At 35.5% G+C, this 22,823-nt stretch overlaps 1 protein-coding gene across 1 annotated transcript; it reads left to right on the top strand.

The window, feature by feature from the left end:
• The first annotated feature begins 12,030 nt into the window (after nucleotides 1–12,030).
• Nucleotides 12,031–13,125, top strand: LOC149222451 (uncharacterized). The gene has a single exon (XM_089387600.1). The coding sequence runs from the start codon at nucleotides 12,031–12,033 to the stop codon at nucleotides 13,123–13,125; it is 1,095 nt and encodes a 364-aa protein (XP_089243726.1).
• Nucleotides 13,126–22,823: the final 9,698 nt, after the last annotated feature.

The raw sequence follows: 22,823 nt of genomic DNA, 5'->3' as shown, positions 1-22,823 counted from the left end.
GTGAAATAAAAAACAACTAATGTATGCTTAGTTACTCCAGCATTCAATTATGAAGTGTTACCTCCTTGAGATGATGTGTAAGCAACTATTTATACTTTAACTTCTAATGTTCTAGAAAAGCAAGTGTGCAGAAAAAAACTCAGTAATTGCATGTATCAAATATTCAACCATTCAATCTTGAAATATGATTAAATCAATTTTTTAGAATGGTCTTTAGGAATATCAGTTAATGCAATTATGAGGATCTTAAAAGCAAATATAAAAGCACAAAAAAGTAAATCTCAATGATTGCATAGGTTGAACATTCAATCACCCAATTTGAAGTCACCTTCTTGGCCTGATCCTTTATTCAATTATACAATGAATTGATGGTTTAATCTAAGAAAGTAAATAACAGAACATGAAAGGAAACTAAATAACTATGAGCCCTTGCCTCAAACTTAATCCAATTAGAAAATACATAAATCTTCCCTATTGAAATGTTTTTAGAAAAGAAAAGATTACACAGTCATTACAAAACTAATATTAAGAAAGCAAATAAACTTTAATCCATAAAAGCAATTAAATCTCACAATAATTAGATGACCATTCCAATGGTGTATGAGGATGGCAAGTGAAGAAGCTCCATATGCAAGCAAAACTAAATATTGAAATCTCCAAGTATAAGCTCCAAATTCTCTATTAAAAACATGAGCATTTCTCCAACTTTACACATGCCTTTCAAAAGAGAAGGCTCTCCTATTTATACAAAAACATAAGAAGCTACCCTATTTAATGAGGATCCACTAAAATCTCATATAGTTACAACCAAATAGCTCATAATGAGACACATATCCCCTAAGTGTCTCACAGAGTTCTAATCCAAATAAGAAATGATGAGACACCTCATAGAGTTACAATCCAAATAGGACACATATCCTTATTTGACCTTTATCCAAATCTCCTTTGAAGGGAATTCGAATTTGAGCATTGGAGGCCACATAAGGGTGTCTTGGAAGCTTCTAAATGACCTACACATGTCATGAAACTCAAGCCACATATATAGATACATGAAACCATGTTAATTTCCTAGTTTTTAATCATAAATTCACTTTAAACACATAAAATAGATAACTTTGGTAAATAAGGATCCTAACCCATATATTTATAAAAATGGTAGCTAATGAAAGGTTATATGGTTATGGAGTTGCGACATGTGAGTGAAATGGTGGCGATAAAGGTGAAAGTAGATGTCATTTTGAAGACATTTTGGAGGCCCAACATACCCCCCAACTAGAGTAATTTCATGTCCTCGTGCAAATATTGCTTTAATTCCTTTGATTTGCTCGCAACGTCTTTGCTTTTGAATGAGCTTGGCTTATATCATATGTCCTTAAACTTTGCATTTGACAATTTTATTTATTTTTGCAAAGTATTCATTGTCATACATTGAATTGCAACATGTTTGGTTGGTTCTTGTGTTTCAACCAAATTCTAATTGGTATTGGTTCTTGTGTTTCAATACCTTGTTTATTTTTGTTGCAGCAAGATTCATTTAACATATTTAAGAATGCATCTTTAAAATCATCCATATAGTGTGCTCATAATTTAGGCATTATTTGCAAATCATATAACTTTTTGAACCATAATGCAATCATAATTTATTAGGACAAGTATGTTAGGATGAAATGAAAATGTGTGATGGTGTATGATATATGAATATGAAATGATGTCCCTTCCCCCCAACTAAAGATATGACAATGTGAAAGAGGAATTGAAGAATTTCCCAAAGTTACATTTTTAGTATTTTAAGGAATTGCATGACTAAAAATTAGAAAACCACATACCTTCACTTACTTTCAATTTGCATGAGTTATATAAATTGAAGAGTGTGGCTGCTTCTGGATCATGGAATGAAATGTAGAATTCATTTGCTTCTTGGTTGCATAAATGGTGGATGAGGTTGTGAAGTGAATTCTTTATTTCTGTGGCTAAATTTGTTGTATCTATTGCAAAATGCTAAAATATTATAGTCTTCAATCGCTATAAAACCGATGGTACAACTCTAGTCGTGCGAATAAATGTGTCGGTGTCGAGCATGAAGAGAGGTCATTGGATTATCGACCATTGATGAATGTCATTAACTAATGTGAGGCAAACTCACCATTAATGTCAACAAGTGCCAAGGTACCTAAGTACATCTTGCGAAGGGCAAATAAATGAGCTGATGTCAAGCCACTTGCAAGATCCAACGATCAAGGGACATTGATGTATTCCCATGATTGTTGGCGAGAGAGCCTGTCATTAAGGCATACAAGCCTCAAGGTACAAATGAGGACTCTAGCCTTGGACCTAGATAATGTGTCGATGTCGATAGGCCAAGGCTTGTTAGAAGGAAGGCCTTAAGGAATCCTCCATCATCTAATGCGAGCATGAAACAATGATTTTGAAGGACTCCGAATGAAAAATTTTGCAGTGGATCAAGGTTTATTTAACGAAAAGGAAAATGACAAGTGAATGGAAAGTAAAAGGACAAATCAACATGTAAGCGAGCTGAATGTCTTTATGAAAATGGGTTATGAGTTAGTGAAAGCAAGGCAAGAAAATATAATTTCTATGAATAAAAATGAGCAGTGAAGGAAAATGAGATGAGAATTTTTATTGACTGACTAAGTGAAATGCAATGCGACTGCAAAGGAAATGAGATGAAGGTTTTATTGACTGAAGGAGTATGGATGCAATGGAAACACTGGCATCTGAAAGGCTTGCAACTGCTGGATCTGATATGCATTAGCATGTGCTCATGCATTGATGTTTCATCTCTGTTGTTGCTCTAATCATTTTCTTGTGAAATAAATGTGGTCTTTGAGAGACACTATTTACTTATGGCCATCTGTTCTTCCTCCTGGAACTTGCAAAAAACTAGTACCTCTTATCCAATGGATTGTAAGGCTATCAAATAGAGAGGTGATCAATCTCTCTGTTAATGACATTTACATAGAAAAAAAAAAAAAAAAAATTCGGTACTATTAAACAAGTTCATGAAAGAAAACCAAAAGAGTTTATACTTGTGTCGAAAGTAGTGCCTCAAGTTACCTGTTGCTTCTTTTTAGAAATTTCATCATTCTTTACTGTTTCAAAATCTAATAATATCTTTCTCATTTTGTAGATCTCGTCGATATCTTTCCAATGACGCTTGAATCATTGAATTCCGATGTCGTATGAGAAAGTTACACTGTTTTGAATTTTTTATGAAACAATGAAAATTGTCATGTAAAATGTGGCATGGGAACATGATGCTACAGTGAAAGATGATGTAAGCAGATGAAATGGCATGTTGATCATGAATTTATGGTTAAAGTGCATTGTTTTACAAATAAATCATTGAGTTAAATGCATAGCTGCAGAATTGTCGATTAGCTGCATAATCGTTGTTCAGCGGCAGAATTGTCAATTAGCTGCAAAATCGTTGTTCAACTGCAGAATGTGCACAGTTTCTGCAACTAAAATCCTGAACAAACAACCCAAGTCAGTGAATAACCAAAAATGAATTCAAAGAGTAAGAAACAATGTTGTGGTTTACTGGAGCCAAAATCCAATGATAATTGCAGTGCCTCTTTCAGAAAAATTAGCAGATATTTTTTTTTAAGAGAAAAAAAAAAGAAATATGAAACAGACCTTCAGTGTAATAATCGATGAGAAATTTGCACATCTGTTCCAAGATTGGAAGTTTTTAGCATTAAAACTTATTACAATTCACTCAATTTAAACATTCATCTTTGTCAAAACTTGTTTGAAATCATTTACTGAAGTTTTGTATGCTTCAGTGCCCTTCTCTTCATGCAAAACATCCAAGTTCTGATTTTCAATCAGCTGCTCTATAATGCCCAGTGCAGTCATCACCTGAGGCTCTTTGCAGATAGATTCAAATTCATCCTGTATATTCCCATGTATGGAAGCTATCATCTGCAAATAAAGTTGGTAAAGAGTTTCTTGATCTACATATTTGAATGAAGAGAAAATCGTTAGGAAGTCCTCCTTGGGACAAGCAAGCAAGAGTGAATGTAAAGCCAACGAAAAAGATTTTCTAAGGCTCAAGAGAGAGGAGGAAATGCGTGCATGTTTTGAACACCCGTGCCATGTTCAAATAGTTCACTTTGTATTAATTAGAAATCATTTTTCCTCACGTAGTCAGTGAAACAGTCTCCCAAAGAATCTCAGATTTCTATCAAAGGGTTGCGAAATTGAGAAAACCATTTCTAGGTTATTTAATTCAACCTATTCTGAAAAAAACCCATGTCTTAGTTTTCCGAAATTCGTTTTCATTTGGCTAGAAATCGCGTTTAAAAATTGACATTTTAAAGTTAGTTACGCATTTCCTTTGCTCAGGTAACTACGTTGGTTGAATTTTTTATTTGCAGGTTTGTTGTTGGTTTCCGTCAAGAATAGTCCATCTAGGACCTCTATCTCAAATAAAGAACTGCCTTTTCTACAATGTTGATCAGTATCCTGGACCTGTCCTCGCCTCCCTGGTGTACTATTTCCTTTTCTCCCTTCGTGTGGGCAGTGCTTTTATGGACCTTCTCCTCGGCAGATGCCTTGGCTTTGTCCACTTTCTCCTTGGTACTTGCTGACATGTTGCTCATCTTCTCCTTGGCTGCAACGGTGGCATTCTTTACAGGTTGCATCTTGAAATGGATCGAAGGATATACATAGTACAACTAATGTCAATGTCTTATGAAAACTGTGATATACTAATTAGATATACACACGCTACTATGATATTCCAAATTGAAAACGAAGCGATGAACTCTGTAGGAACGAGTAAGTAAAATCTGTCAATCCTTTTTGGAAAAAAGTATTGATTTTTTTTTTTTTTTTTTTTTTAAATCTACATTTTCTTTATTCAAAAACATGAAGAATTTTTATTTATTTATTTATTTATTTTTATTGAAGTCTAACTTGATTTTTTTTTTTTATTGAAAATATTTTTGTAAGGTTAGTGAAAATGCAAGAAAATAAGTAGAAATCTAAAGATTTTAAAGTCTAAAAACTTAAAAAAGATTGCAATCAAGAACTTAAAAAAAAATGTAATCAAGCTTGATTTTATTTTTCCTATTTTATCTACTTGAAAGAATATTTTTTTAATTTTTAAGTATATGAATGTTTCCAATGGAGCCATTTACGGATTAAACTTTCTAAAATGTTCATATCCAAATTTGCGAAATGTACTTGATTGTGCATGAGGACATGAGAAATCGTTTTAACCTTTAGATTTGCCGCAAGGATCTCTTGAACAATTGATGAATATTGTGGTGTAACCGATTCTTGATACCATTCCTCAATGTAGTCTTTGGGCTGCATTCTAGATCTTTCATCCATAAATGGTTAGTATCGATTTTTTTATATACTTTTTGATAAAAATGATATGCAGCTAAAATATTTATGCATCTACATGCTTTAATCATGCATCTAGGAAAAGAATGAAAAATATGAACTCTAGACTGAAAGCTAGTTCCTATGTACACTTCCCCGGCAACGGCGCCAAAATGTTGGGGCAAAGTGATTTCCTGTCATTTAATTTGTCAACCCGAGGGTTTCGTAAACTTGTGAAGCATGCGTGCACTCTTTCATTTTAGATCAATCTAACTACAAAATAATGAAAACCAATTCATCTAATCTATGAAATCAAATAATGAAAATGAAATTCAACTAACAAGTGAAATAAAAAACAACTAATGTATGCTTAATTACTCCAGCGTTCAATTATGAAGTGTTACCTTCTTGAGATGATGTGTAAGCAACTATTTATATTTTAACTTCTAATGTCGTAGAAAAACGAGTAAAGTGTGTAGAAAATAACTCAATAATTGCATGTATCAAATATTCAACCATTCAATCTTGAACTATAATTAAATCAATTTCTTAGAATGATCTTTAGGAATATCAGTTAATGTAATTAAATGAGGATCTTAAAAGCAAATATAAAAGCACGAAAAAGTAAATCTCAATGATTGCATAGGTTGAATATTCAATCACCCAATTTGAAGTCACCTTCTTGGCCTGATCCTTTATTCTATTATACAATGAATTGATGGTTTAATATAAGAAAGTAAATAACAAAACGTGAAAGGAAACTAAATAACTATGAGCCCTTGCCTCAAACTTAATCCAATTAGAAAATACATAAATCTTCCCTATTGAAATGTTTTTAGAAAAGAAAAGATTACATAGTCATTCTAAAACTAATACTAAGAAAGCAAATAAACTTTAATATATAAAAGCAATTAAATCTCACAATCATTAGATGGTCATTCCAATGGTGTATGAGGATGGCAAGTGAAGAAGCTCCATATGCAAGCAAAACTAAATTTTCAAATCTCCAAGTATAAGCTCCGAATTCTCTATTAAAAACATGAGCATTTCTCCAAATTTACACATGCCTTTCAAAAGAGAAGGCTCCCCTATTTATACAAAAACATAAGAAGCTACACTATTTAATGAGGATCCACTAAAATCTCATATAGTTACAACCAAATAGCTCATAATGAGACACATGTCCCCTAAGTGTCTCATAGAGTTCTAATCCAAATAAGAAATGATGAGACACCTCATAGAGTTACAGTCCAAATAGGACACATATCCTTCTTTGACCTTCATCCAAATCTCCTTTGAAGGGAATTCGAATTTGAGCATTGAAGGCCACATGAGGGTGCCTTGGAAGCTTCCAAATGATCTACACATATCATGAAACTCAAGCCACATATATAGATACATGAAACCATGTTAATTTCCTAGTTTTTAATCGTAAATTCACTTTAAACGCATAAAATAACTAACTTTGGTAAATAAGGATCATAACCCATATATTTATGAAAATGGTGGCTAATGAAAGGTTATATGGTTATGGAGTTGCGACATGTGAGTGAAATGGTGGCGATAAAGGTGAAAGTGAATGTCATTTTGAGGACATTTTGGAGGCCCAACAATAACCATAGAAGACCATACATGAAACCCAACACAAAGAATATAAGACATCATTTTTAACAAGGAAAACAAGGCTAAGTGCTTGTTGACATCAATGGCAATGCTACAATAGCAACAAAGAAACTATCCCATTTTTCATGATCTTGTTCCTATTGAAATTTTTGTAAGAGATATTGAACTTACAATTGTGGAATAATAATGTTTTCCTTTAATGGATCTTTCACTACAAGCTACTCCTACCCGGTAGTGAGTATCAAATCACAATTTTTATTTTTTTTTTAATCTTGGGAGATAGCCAAGTTTGTCCTTCTATGTAGATTTTCTAAATCAGAGAAAGGAGTGAACTCAATTCCTTTATATCAAGGTCACACTAGTCTTGAATGATTTATATGTCATCTGTTTTTTCACTCCTTAGTCTTAGTTTTTTGTTTTTCTATTAAAAAATAACCTTAGAGGCCATGTATTTTAGATAAATTTGCTAGAATTTTGGTTTACTCTTGGTAAAAATTTTGTATGGTTCTTGGTGAAATTGAAATTCTACGCCTAGTTTGGTTTCCCTAATGGTATTCCAAGACATATTTAAAGCATCTTGATATATAACAATGATTTGAAGAAATAGAAAATTGTACTTCACTAACAAAATATATATATATATATATATATATATATATATATATATATTGACATCAAAAACCAATATCATATATTACCATGACTTAAATTACATTGACATCAAAAACCAATATCATATATTACCATGACTTGTATGGTTCTTGGTGAAATTGAAATTCTACGCCTAGTTTGGTCTCCCTAATGGTATTCCAAGACATATTTAAAGCATCTTGATGTATAATAATGATATGAAGAAATAGAAAATTGTACTTCACAAAAAAAAAAAAAAAAACATTAAAAAAACATTGACATCAAAAACCAATATCATATATTACCATGACTTAAATTATAGCTATGAGGTATACTTAAACATTACTTATATTGCAATTTATTATGATTTGACTTATTTAAATATGCTTTTGTTGGAATATTATAAAACGTTATTTAGAAAATTAAAATGAACCAAAAAAACAGGTATATATATATATATATATATATAGAACAAATACTAAGGAAGTAGTGATTTTAATACACTATACTTTGTTAGTGTGGAATTTCAAGGCGGGGTAGTGCTTCTCAAAGTACAAATCTCTTTATTTTGAAGCTTTGGAATTTGCTTTTTTTTTACTTTTCTAATAGTAAGCCTTAATATGATTGGATGTAAGAAAATATTGAGTAGATATGTTAATATTACCAGTTCTAGGGTTGGTCTAATATTTATGGTGCAAATGATAAGAATAGATAAATTCTTAAATGTATAGTTTGTTTTGATTCGAAATAGTAAATATATAGATCATTTTCTTTCTTTCTTTCTTTCATTCTTTTTCAGGGAAAAAAATAATATTAACCTATTATGTGCCTGTGTGTAAGGTTAAGAGATATGTTTTCTTTAGTTGCAACACACACCCATGTCTATAACACACTTTCGTCAAAATCCCTCCTATCTATACATAGGCTATCCAACCACAACACAATTTCATCAAGATCCCTCCTAAAACATTGAACATTATACTTTGTAAATAAACTAAGCACTACAATTCAACCAAGCCAAAAAGGTGATCATTGAAACAACACAATAAGGTTTTCACTTCGAATGTATAAGGCCAAGGGATACCTTTTTCTCTCGCAATGCACACATCCATTTTCTACATAAACTATCTAGTCACATCCCACTCTAGTCATTGAGAGACCCCGTTAGGAGGAAAACAATGAACATAATACTTTGTGAATGGACCATTTGTTATAGTTTTGATAAAGTGAGCCAATGACTCTAAAAGGGGATCACTACACTAACATGATTACGTTGTCACCTCCTATGTATGAGGCCAAGGGACTCTTTTTTACTTTCTAAAAAAAGCCAAAACCTACTCAAACTATCTAGGCACACCCCAATTTGGTTAAGAGGCCTCCATAGATATAAAACTCTAGACATTATACTTTCTGAATGGACAAAGCACTATAGCTCAACTAACTAAGCTATTGAATCTCTGTAAAAGAAGATCATCATATTATCATGATAGAGTTGTCACATCTTATATATAAAGATAAGATATAAAGTTTTAGTTGCAACTCACACACCCATATGTATAAAAACTAAGAAACATGTTTTCACTTGCAATTCATCTCAAACTCTTTGAGAATAGACCATTAAACACAATACTTTGTTAATCAACCCATTAATATAACCTATCAATTGAGTCAACCATTCTTAACCAATTAAACAAAACCATTCTTGACTAATTAAACCAATAATTCTCAGCTAAATCAAAATAAATAAAATTTATAAACAAGAAAACTCTCGATTTAAGAGATCTGTGGTTTGTATCTTTTGACTCAGTTACCGGAGAATCCACAGTATGAACATTTTTATGCCAACATTTCAAATCCCAACTGGGATCCATCATCAGGACTTAAGAATGATGATAAAAGAAGAGTTGCTTAGAAGGAAATAAATAATAATGAGGATAATAAATTTTAGGATCAGCAGAATGACGGCTGAATATTTATTTTTAATTTATTTATTAATTATTTATTTATTCAATTATTTATTTTTAATAAATTATTTTTATTTTATTGCTGAGTTTTATATATTAATTTTTACAGGTGAATTAATATATTAATTTAAAATTCAAAACCTAAATGTTAATAATAATTAAATATTTAATATATGTTAATATAATAATTTTTATTTAATTTTTATTTATTTATGATTTTTGTTGAGAAATGTTTATTTATTTTTATATATATTAGTATTTAAAGAATAGAGAAATAAGTACATTGTATTAATATTTAAAGTTAATTAATTTAAAATTATATTAATATTAATAATAATTAATATATTAATTAATTGCTATAAATTAATTAATATTAATAAATGTTAATAAATCAATACTAATAATCTTAAAATATATTAATAGGGTTAAAATATTAATAATACTTAATTAATTGTTATATGGTCGCTCCTTACAGACGAGGCTCAAGGAACATGGCGTTGATATTAGGAATGAAAGGTCTCGTACTTCAGCCTTGGCAGAGCACTCCTCAAAAACTAAGCACCATATCTGTTTGGAAAGCGCCTCAATTGTCGCAAGGAAAGAGCAGCATCATAGACGAAAGATCAGAGAAGCACTTGAAATTATCAAACATCCTCATAATCTGAACAGAGACAATGGTATGGAGATTAGCGGGAGCTGGCTTCCCTTAATCAGGGAAATCAAGATCGCCAACACGTCCCAGGTATAGCATATCTTCTACATTTATCATTATCTAAAAAAAAATTAACTTATAAATAAATAATAATTATAATAATAAATAAACAAATAAATAGATAATAAATAAATAAATCATAATAAATGAATAAATAAATCTTAATAAAAAGTTACTATTTTATTTATTGATATTAATTATTAATGATGTCGTAATATTAATTAATATTAATTATCAAGTATTAATATTAACTACTGTGGTTTTTAAACCGAACTGACTGGCGGACTGCCTGCGCTCTGGCGATTTGAACCAGACTCCCGCGCTTCTGCCCCGCCCCCCAGGCCCTGCCTGGCTGGGCCTCTGCATCCCTCGATCCCCCCTCGACTCTGTCGTTTCTGCTGGTCCCTGTCATTGGGGCCCAGCCCTCGCTCCTTCCCCGCGCTGACCCTTCCTATCTGCCCCCCGCGGGCCTCCAATGGCCGGGCTCGCCCCCCCTCCTTCAGGCACTGAGAATCATGAAGAAATCTTTGCCTCCCTTTACTCTGAAGCAACAGACACCAGAACTCGTCCATCTGTGTCCAAGTTTATTAAAAAACTTGATGAAATCCCAGAGGTCAATCTTCCTCCCTCCCTGCCAAGGAAGTCTGCAATAACTCTCGCGGAAAGAGGACTAGTTGGCCAGTTCACTGGCCTCTGGCCCTCCCCAAGGTCTGTCCAGAAATGGGTAGAGCGTAACTGGAGCACAATGATTCAAGGGAAGATCGCCATCAGATTCTGCGGACGTGGATACTACACATTTCTCTTCGAATCGAAAGAAGATAAAAACCTCATTTTCAAAAATGGTCCTTACTTCATGGATTCAAGAGGCCTTTATTTGAATAGATGGACTCCGGATTTTGATCCGGAAATGGACATACCAAACGCAGTTCCAGTATGGGTTCGGCTGCCTCACCTGCCGCTTCACTGCTGGGGAGATGAATCAGTGAAGGCAATAGGGAACGCAGTTGGTAAATACATAGACAGGTCTGAGCCAAGGGAGAACATGCATGCATGCACAAGGATCTGCGTGGAAGTCGACCTAGGGAAAGGTTTGCCGGAAGCAATCAAGATCAAGGTGGACCAATGGACGCACATCTAGCAGTTGGACTACGAGCAACTTCCCTTCAAATGCAAGGTATGCCACGAGTATGGTCATTTTGCAAATAGATGTAGTAAGCTAAAGATAAATGAATCTGCTGAAAATGAGGAAAATATTGAAGGCCCATGGGAACCAGTAAAAAGGAAAAAGTCTTCCTCCACTCAAGGACCCAACTCCAAAACCCCTCCTGAACCCCTTCACCCGCCTCCTCCTCCCCCTTCCAGCTCTGCCTTCCCCTCATCCTCCAACCCCTTCGAATCCCTGTCCGCTGAAGAACCTTCATCCCCTCCCCCCTCTCCCCGTGCAGCTCCCTCTTCCCCCCGCTCAAATACTCCTCCATCGCCCCCTCCCACCATAGAGAGAATTCTCACCAGAAACAAATCGAAAGAAGCCAACCAACCCATAGACCCTCCGAGAAAACCAGGCCGAAAGTCAAACAAAGAGCTTCGAGATGAAACAGCGGCAAAAGAGATGGCAACGGGAGCACAACAACCAATGGACTCATACTTAGGCAAGCTAAAAGGGAGTGGAGAAAAAGCAAAGGAGAAGAGCGGACCTCACCCAACAAACGGTAAATAATGATCTTGGTCTCTTGGAACTACAGAGGGATGGGCTCTCCCTTAAAACTAAAAGCCATCAGGGACTTATTAAAACAGGAGCAGCCAGACCTTCTCCTCATCCAGGAGACCAAAACTACCGAACAGGACTTCCAAAAACAACTCCAAAACTCCAAAGACTACACAGGCATTTCAATAGGATCAGAAGGAGCTTCGGGAGGAATAGGAACAATATGGAATAAGAATAAATGGGAAATCATCAACTCCCAACTTTGCACCTGGTGGATCAGAACAGACTTGAAAGACAAAGGAACTCAGGAAATCTACTATATCTACAATATATACGGCCCAAACCATTACAGGGACAAAGGTCGCTGTTGGGATACCATAGCCTCAGATCTCCAAACTGTGCAAAACAGGAAAATAATTCAGGGAGGAGACATGAATGTCATAAGAAACGTGGATGAAAAATTAGGAGGAAACTACTTTGCCGACCCCTCAAGAGATATGTTAGAAACCATAATTCAGTCCCACAATCTGATCGATATTCCTCTATCCAATGGGAAATACACATGGAATAACAAAAGATCCGGTCATCATAATATTAGAGAGAGACTGGATAGATTTTTGTTACAGGAAGGAATCGCAGCAAGTTTTCAGTCCATTAAGAGTCAACTAATTCATGCTTCGGCATCAGACCATAAGCCTGTGCTTCTAAAATTGGATAAAGGCAGAAATCTGGGGCCACTCCCCTTTAAATACAACAAAACTTGGGACCTTCAAGATGAATTTCGTGCCCTCGTTCAAAACCAGTGGGCCAAGGAGATAAATGGCTCGCCCTATTTTGTATGGGAAACAAAACTAAAACATCTAAGAGCTGCCATTAAACAGTGGGCAAAGGAAATGGCGACCTTGGAGAATAAAAAAAAATTAGATCTGCTGGCGAGGATGGAACAGTGGCATAAAGACAAAGAGAACACTCAACACACCAATGAAGACTTGGAACAGGAAAAAGAAATGTATAGGGAACTTTATCGTCAAAATCGAGTTGAGGAAGAGGACCAACGACAAAAATACAGGTGCCTCTGGCTGAAAGCCGGAGACAAAAACACTTCCTTCTTCCATAACAACATCAAACTTAGGTGAGCTGGAAACCAGATTGATAAAATTGAGGTTGAGGGAGAAGAGATCACGGATCAGGAACAAATCAAAGAGGCTGCTTACACTCATTTTAAATTCTTGCTTTCCGCTGCCCCTCAGCAACCGGACAGCGTTGAATTTCTCAGTGCTGTTGAAAGCAAAATATCAGGCACTCAAAACAGAGAGTTGGATCAGGACATTACAGAAGAGGAAATTCGTGCAGCAACCTTCAGTATGCAGCAAGATAAAGCACTGGGCCCGGATGGGTTCATGGTTGCCTTCTATAGAAATCACTGGGAAATAATTAAAAAAGACTTTGTGCGGATGGTCAAGAACGTCTTCAAAAATTATAAGTTGGGAGAAAATACCAAATCCTCCCACATTGCCCTGATCCCTAAGGAAGCGAATCCCCTCACTTTTGACAGGTTCCGCCCCATATCCTTATGTAATGTTTCTTACAAGATAGTAACAAAAATCCTAGCCAATAGGCTCAAAAAAATTCTCCCTTCCTTAATCTCTGAAAATCAGGGAGGCTTTTTTCCGGGCAGGGAAATCACTGACAATGTCATTTTGATCCAAGAAGCTATCCACAGTAGCCTAAACAGAGGAGAACGAGGGATGATCATCAAACTCGACATGGCTAATGCATTTGATAGAGTTGACCACTCCTTTCTAACTGCAACTCTCAACAAATTCGGGATTTCAAAAAACTTCATAAACATCATCAATGGGTGCATCTCCAACCCTTGGACCGCTCCTCTGATTAACGGTCGTCCCAGCAAATACTTTAGAAGCTCCAGGGGGCTGAGACAAGGCTACCCTCTCTCCCCTTTCTTATATATCATCATGGCTGAGACTTTGAGTGTACACCTAGAACATCTTCGCAGACAAAAAGAGATCACTGGAATCTGTATTGAAAGAGGGACCAAAGAGATCAATCATTCGCTCTTCGCGGATGACACTCTTCTCATTGGGGGAGCTTCCAGCCTAATGGCAAAACGTTTCAAGAAAGTGTTGGATGCCTTTCTAGCAGTTTCAGGAGGGCAGTTGAACAATAGAAAGTGCAAGATATACACTTGGAATGTCCCTGCTCTAATCCAGCAAAGAATATCCTTAATTCTGGACATCCCAGTGCAAAGGAACTGGAGCTTCTTTAATTATCTAGGTCTGCCTCTTGCTAAAGAAAAAGTCAAGGCTGAAATCTGGGTCAAACACATAGAAAAGATGAGAAGCCTTCTTCAGAGTTGGGGAGTGGCTTGGCTCAATTTGGCAGGCAGATCGATCCTCATAAAGTCCATCCTTTCAGCCCTTCCTATCTACCAATATGCGGTCATCATGGCCCCGGCCAGCACTCATAAACATATGGAGCTCATCATGCGAAGTTTTTTATGGCAGGGAGGAAAGCAGGAGACCAAAAAATTTAGTCTTGTCAAATGGGACCAGGTAACCCTTCCTTATGAAAACGGTGGCCTTTCCATTAAAATTCCCAGTCTCTCCAACTGGGCCTTTGGTTTCAAACTGATTTGGAGGCTGCTCTCTGGTAAAGGATCTTGGTGGGTGGAGGTCATAAAAAAGAAATACCTTAGAGGCTCAAACTCTAGCCTCCTTACTGAACCAATGGTGGACAGGCCCTGTACCCCGGTTTGGAAACTCATTAAAAAAGTGCTTCCCCAATTCCGAGAAAACATATCCAAATCCCCTGGAAATGGCAAGGACATCAACATCTGGTCTGACAGAATTATGGGCTCCAATCCAAGATCCCTCCTCCAAGCCTTCCGACCTCTGCAGTTATGGATGGAGGAAAGAAACCTCATTACTCTGTTTGATATATCCATTTGGAATCAGAACAAATGGCAGGAGTGGAAAGATCCTCAAACCCCCATCGACCTAAGAGACCTGTGGACCAACTTCAAGTCCTCTCTTTCTGGTTCCGCGCCTATCGACATTGAGATTGAAGATAGGTTCATCTGGGACTCCAGTGGAGGAAGATTCACAGTAAAAGAGGGCTACAAAACATTACAGGCAGCAAACTACTCAACAAGATGGAATCTCTTCACAACAGTTTGGAAATCTGAATGTTTACCAAAGATCAAACATTTTAACTAGACCCTCTTGAAAAGTAAAATTCTCACAGCTGAGAATTTAAGGAAAAGAGGAATCTTGGGCCCCTCAATGTGTTGCTTCTGTCGAGCTGAGGAGGAAAATATTCAACACATCTTTTTACTTTGCCCCTTTGCTTAGAGCTGCTGGAAGCAGATAACAAACCCAATCGAACTTGGTGAAAGTTTTGATCAGATCTCCTCTCTTCAGAAAAACTGGGGGAAAAGCTACCCCTTTTCCAGGAAAGGCAAAAACACTATCAGTAGAATTTGGAAATGCATCCCAGCTACCTTATGCTGGCACATATGGCTAGCCAGGAACAACAGCGTCTTTAATAATAAACAGCCCAATATGGCCAGTATTCTTGCAAAAACAATGGCCACCATCTCAGAAACGATAAGTACAAATCTCTCTGCTCCTCCAGATCAAGCTAGTTGGCATAAAGAAGAGATAGACTGGTATAATAAATTCAGCCTCACTCACTCCAAAATTCAAAAGTATCAAACAAAAACTCACAAGACAAAGCTGCAATGGAAACTCAGAGGATCCAAGGAAGAGGTCAATCAGTGGATTCTTGGTCAAAAGCGCCCTACACTCCACTTCGATGGCGCCTCAAAGAACAACCCAGGGAAAGCTGGAACGGGGGGCATCATAAAAAATCATAATGGGAAAACCATTCTCTGCTATGAATGGGGACTGGGGAAAGCCTCCAATAATGTGGCTGAAGCATATAACCTTCTTCTCGGTACCTCCATCCTGAATCGATTGGGAATCAAAAACGCAGTCATCCTGGGAGATTCGGCCATTGTGATAGCAGCCTTGGTATCGGGATCAGATTTTAATAAAGCTACCCTCAACAATATCAAGCTGAGGATTCAGGACAACCTTAGGAGCATGGGAGAACCAATATTTAAGCACGTTTTAAGAGAAAACAATACTGAAGCAGACTCTCTAGCCTCCAAGGCCGTTGACAGACAGATTGGTCAGATTAGAGAAAATGATCGCACATACATCAAAGCAATCCCATAGCAACATCAGCTGTCAGACTTCTCCTCTGAACAACATCACCAGTATCATTCCAAAAATCAGTCCCATCAGCCGTCATGCTCATTCGGTCTTTCACTCCTGCAACCAAGAATCGCCAAATCCAATCCGCTCCACAGAGATCAGCGTATTATTCCCCCTCTATCATTCATACTGGCTTGCCATTATGTCCCGTTTCCACCAGGCTCCACGTGATCCCTCTTCTCGAAATCATGGCTTTTGTCCCTCCCTAATCCTCATCGACTGCAACGTGGATCTCAAGATCGATCTAGAGCCTGCACAAATCTTTGAAATTCCCTCGCTCCTCCATTCCGCTCCGTCCCCTGTGTTGATAAATATCCCTTCCCCTCCCTTCGCATTTCACAAATCCTTTCCGCTCTCTCAGAAGCAGAATCGAGAAGCTCAGCCCGGCCCTCTGTTATTTGAAGCTCCATACTGCGACAGAAGTCAGCAGTGCGTTCCTTCCAAGTATCCTCATAACTAGATTCAGAAGCTCCACTTCAAGCGAGGCAGCTCTCAGAAGCTCTACAGCAAGCGAGGCAGCATCCAAAGCAACTTTGAAGTGCATCTCACTCTCAAACCTCACAGGTATAACTTGCGCTATTTTCAGATCCTTTTATTGCTGACTCTCTTCCTTTTGAAGACTGTCTCTCCAGACATGGCAGAAACCTCTGAAAATAGACAGCAGAATGAACCTCAGGAAGGCCGAGATCAACAGGAGAACCCACTGGATCGGGTTCTTGGTAACAACACTTGCACTCTGTGCAAGCAGCACTGCTTCATGATAGCGCGGTTTGTCAAGCACTTTAACGAACTAAAAGAAGACTTCCAGGCCGACAGTCGTTCAAAGAGGAAAAAATTGGAGAAGCAAAAAGCAGAGATAGAGAGCCTCAAAGAGAAATGCAAGCATATGGAGAAGGCTATTTCACACATCAAGAACATCACCCAAAGCATGCATGCTGAGGCTTCAACCAGAGCGAGCCTCAAAAAGGAACCCCAGATTGAAGACTCAGTAAACCAGTTCTGGTAATCAGTTAAATGTCCAGCAAATTTTGTTTATTAGCTGGCCTTTTTGTCAGGCAATATCGCCGCTACCTGTTCCAATCTATCCTCTACAAATCTAATCTCAAGAAGCTAGGGTCTGCGTACCCATCTTGGACTTCTTCCCTATCTATTTCTCCACTTTATGTAACAGCTCCTGCTCATAGCAGTTTTTTTATAATATAATAGCAACCGACCATGTTAAAAAAAAATATTAACTACTGTTCATTTATTATTAAGTAATTAATTAAGTATTATTAATATTTATTAACACTATTAATATCCATTATCATTAATAATATTGATTTATTAACATTATTAACATTTATTAATTAGTTTAATATATTAATTAATTTATATAGCAATTAATTAATATATTATTTATTATTAATATTAATCACTGTTAATTAATTATTAAGTGATTACTAATTTAATATATTAACATTATTAATTAAGTATTATTAATATTTTTAACACTATTAATATCTATTAACATTATTAATTTTGATTTATTAACATTATTAACATTTATTTTCATATAATTAGCTTAATATATTAATTAATATAATAAGTAATTAATATATTAATTATTATTAATGTTAATTACTGTTAATTCATTATTAAATGTTTATTGATTAAGTATTAATATTTATTAACTTTATTAATTAAGTATTATTAATATTTTAACTCTATTAATATCTTTTAACATTATTAGTATTGATTTATTAACATTTATTAATATTAATTAATTTATAGCAATTAATTAATATATTAATTATTATTAATATTAATATAATTTTAAATCAATTAACTTTAAATATTAATACAATATACTTATTTCTCTATTCTTTAAATACTAATATATATAAAAATAAATAAACATTTCTCAACAAAAATCATAAATAAATAAATTAAATAAAAATAAAATAAAATAAAATAAAAATTATTATATTAACATATATTAAATATTTAATTATTATTAACATAGGGGTTTTGAATTTTAAATTAATATATTAATTCACCTGTAAAAATTAATATATAAAACTCAGCGATAAAATAAAAATAATTTATTAAAAATAAATAATTAATTAATAAATAAATTAAAAATAAATATTCAGCCGTCATTCTGCTGATCCTAAAATTTATTATTCTCATTATTATTTATTTCCTTCTAAGCAGCTCTTCTTTTATCATCATTCTTAAGTCCTGATGATGGATCCCATTTGGGATTTGAAACGTTGGCATAAAAATGTTCATACTGTGGATTCTCCGGTAACTGAGTCAAAAGAAAACTCTCTTTCTAAAACCATATTTACTAAGAGACAACCCCACTAAAACCATATTTACTAAGAAACAACCCCATTACGTAAATAGAAAATTAAACATATTATATTTATGAGATTTTGCATAAACAAAAGTCCCATTCGATAATATTTCTCCTTGCCCTAATGAAGAATTACCTAATCGTTCGCAATTTAAAATAACTTATAAATTGGTTAAATTCAGTGCGAATATAATAACATTGTCATGGATTGTTGGTGGAGCAGGGAAAATCAAGTCTCGACCACAAGACAGTTTTAAAATTCAATTCATGGAAATTACAGACTTTTAAAAGTCAAGTCATGGCAATTACAGGCTAAAGGTGTTGTATAATTATTCTATGTTTTAAAGCGTTTGTTGGAATTTTACAAATTATATAAATGTAAACCTCGAAGGCTTAAAAGAGAGATTTCGAGAGTTAGTGAGAGAGATAGAAAATAGATAGGAGGTTTAGATTGTGAGACTACAGGCATTGAAACAAAAAAGGGCCGTTGATACAATCATGCAAAGGGAGAGCAAGCCAAAGCTAGATTGTAAAAACAGAGTTTTATTTGTATCTGTAAATTTGTTAATGAATGAGGAAATTGAATTCATTGTGACTGTGTGTATCATTCATTTTTTGTGCTGAGTGATCCGTAATTGGGAATTTATGGTTCTGTGTGATAAACCATGATGAATGAATTCAAGTTGAATTTCTAAAAGTCTTTCTGAGTGACAAAAGACTTATCGTCTGGGTAGAATCCGTGTGATTCCAGTCAGATTTAATAGATGTATGTACAGGTCAAGTAATTATGAAATCTGAAGGAAGGGAAATAATACAGAGTGTATTATGTATTCCAGTTCGAAGTGGTGTTAAAGAAACAAAGGTATAAGTTGCAGGCAGAGTAATCAAAGAAGTCTCGGCGCACTATTCCTAAGCGGAGAAATGAGTTGGCAGAATTGAACTTGATAACAAGACGTTCTGGAATGGTGAGCTGGCGATGAAATCGAGTTATCAGTAAGTGTGGGGATAGGAGTGGATGAATGTTTTGATCATGGTTAAAGCGTTGTATTAAACCCTGGTCGTCGATCATGTTTTCAACTGCTGACGTCATAGTCAACTGCGGGGGTTAACCATTATTTAACCAGTGTGTTAGTTGAAGGGCCGCAGACCGTTGGATCATTGTTGTGCTGACCGTTGGATTAATATCGCATCGCATCATTCATGAGTGAATGAACCCTGGGCGGAAGAAATTGCGACATGCGATGTAAGATGATTGGGCAATTAAATGTCGTGCAAGTAGTCCATGTGATATCACTGCTGGGTGTCAGATCAAGTGTGTCTTGATCAAACGGTGGAGAATTAATCTAACAAGATTTGTGTGGAAAGTCAATGTGGGAGCAATTGTTGTTCAATCGGGCGTTGTTCATTTGCTATTCAATCGGGCACTGTTCAATTGATGTTCAATTGCAAGTGCTGTTCAATTGTTGTTCAATCGGTGCTGTTCAATTGTTGTTCAATCATGCGTCATCATGCGTCATTTTTAGGGGAGCCTCGGGAAATGTGCCAAAGCTGTGGAAAAATTGGAAAGGTAAAGTTAAAAGCGATTTATGTATATTTCTATAGTAAAGCGGATTAAGGGAAATTAACCATGGTATGATTAGTGTTGAGACCAGAGTAAGAGGGTATGGTTAATATGCGCGGGTTTAAGAATTAATCAGAGTTTATGAGGATTGAGTAAAGTTTCCGCTGGAGTGATTAATTAAGGTTTAGACCATTGATTAGTTTTTGAAACATTTCTGCATGAGAATTTATTAAGGGGTCTTAAACCTTAACTAGTGAAGGTTTGACTAGGCAGGATAAATGAAATTCCTGGGAATAAATGAGATTATGCATTTTATATGCATACTGTGGGTATTGTCGGCTTAGGCTGGCATCATTTTGGTATCAGAGCAGGAAAAATCTTTTTTGGGAGAAAATCAGAGTGGGTTTGTCTTTTGAAGATAATTTAGAACTTATGGAATTATTTTATTTCATAATTAACTTTGTGGACAGAGAACAGATTTTGAAGAGTTTTCTTTGAAAAGGACAGAACGGGAAGAATTTTCAGGAAACCAGAGTGGCACGACAGAAGTGAAGAGAAGAATCAGATCTGAATCTGATTGAGGTAAAAAGAAATTGATTTTCTTATTTGATTTTGAAATTGGTGATTGATAAATTGATTTTTGAAAGAGATAGAAGAAAATCTACTTTGGGAGAAAGTAGATCAGATTATTGGAAGGACAAATTGAAAAATTGTTTATGAAGGGATAGTGGAAAAACTGCAACAACAACATGTATTCAGAAAATTTGGACAGTGAGGTATGGTCTTTATGATTTCAATTAATTAATGATGAATTATTGATTGAAAAATGCTATGAAGATGTTTGATACTTGTAGTGAAGAACAAGCAGAGTTTTTGATGATGATGGCAACGAACCTATCCAACTAGAGGTTGGAAGAAAGGAGAAAGGTGACTAAGTGCAGCAGCCAGAGGAGCAGTGAGACTCTAAAAGGTTCGAGAGAGTGGACCAAGAGAGAGAATACCTATGAAGAGATCAAGCTCAGAGAGGAAGCTTGATATGATATTGAGTAGTAAGAGAATAATGCGACAGGAAAAGGCCATGTTGCAGATCACCAATCGGGCACGGATGAGCTCGTGAAGGAAGATGACCATGGAAGGTCTTAGAAGAGGTTCTAGAGAATGCCATATAGGTAAGATGAGTAATGAGGAGAGAGAGAGAAATATTGCAGTGATGAGAGTACAGTTGGATATACTACAGGGATGGCTACAAGAGAAAGAGAACGAAGACCGAAGACATGGATGGAGAATGAGGAAACATGTCAAATGGAACCCATTGCAAAAGAAATGGAATGCCAAGTTGATAAACGAGTTCAAATAAATTGAACAAATACATATTGCTTCGTTGGAAAAGGAGAGACTCAAGGAATTAAGTCACAGCAAAGAGGATTTGTTGAAACCCAGAAAGTCCATTGTGAAAGATTGGAGACAGAGAAGCTCGAAAGAGTTGAGCTACAGCAAAAGGAAAATGCTGGAGAAGGTGTTGACATTTTGGTATGTGAACCAGAACATGGACCATTACTTTTCGAAAGTGATGAAGAGACAGAGGAGTTGAATCATATGAATGATTCAGAGCAGCTAGAAGACTTGATGACTGAAGCATCAAATGAGACCATAAGATCCTGTGTTTTTAAAACTGATAATTTGTGTATGGTTGTAGGTTTGGAAGAAGATACGCAGCCTTTTAAAGCTGTCAAAAACATAGAAGAATACCTTCCAGAAGATAAAAATTTTGAAGCAGAGTATGACAATGAGACTAGAGAAGAAACAATTCACTACAGTGAACAAGTGCAGAGAGGCGTCACTAAGACAAATGGTGCGGAAAAGAGACTAGCTAACAGTCTCAAGGATTCTTTGAGTTTGAATTAGCATACTAATGTGCTGACAGGGGAGTTAAAGGAAAGATCAGAGCAATGTACCGAAAGGTTGCCAGAGGAATAAGACGTACAAAGGCCTTATATTTTTTATTTTGATAATTGTCTTATGATTTCAGATTTTGTTGCAGAAACTAGAACATATTTGGCACAGGTGGACATCCAAATGAAAGAAGGGAAAGAACATCTACTGAAAGATGTTAAGGAATATTTAGCAGAGGAAGAAGGACTATCTGATGATTGGTCAATAGCAAATGAAGAAATGAGAGATTGTGTAAAATTTCCAAATTTTACTCCAAGTAAAATCATTGAGTTATTAGAGAGTTAGACCTTCAAAGGAGAAAGTTGGAAAAGCAGGGGATAAACGTTCAAGATAAATTGTTGATGAAGGATGACAAAGAAATTGTCGTAAATGACAGTCAAGAAGAATTTGACAGGTACAATAAACAGAAGAAGAAAATGGTCTTGGAAGACAATGTAGCAGAAACTGAAAAGGTGCGAAATTCTATAAAAGACAATAGTGAACAAGAGGGTAAGGATGTAAGGGCGGCAACAAGAATGAGAGTTCAACAATCAAGAGTTGAAGGTAATCAGCAGACAGAGGATATACTGGACAAAGAAATTGAGTTGATAAGAAGGATAATGATGAAAGTGTCTTAGAAGAAGACAATCGCAAGAAAGGAAAGAAGCAAAAACAAGAGGAAGACAACAGAAGAATGTGAGA

The sequence above is a fragment of the Pinus tabuliformis genome, chromosome Q (assembly GCF_031772625.1).
Source record: "Pinus tabuliformis cultivar Carrire ecotype Pingquan chromosome Q, CPIR1, whole genome shotgun sequence".
Taxonomy (NCBI): Eukaryota; Viridiplantae; Streptophyta; class Pinopsida; order Pinales; family Pinaceae; genus Pinus; species Pinus tabuliformis.
The sequence above is the reverse complement of the archived record's forward strand: the minus strand, read 5'-3'. Positions and strand labels throughout refer to the sequence as shown.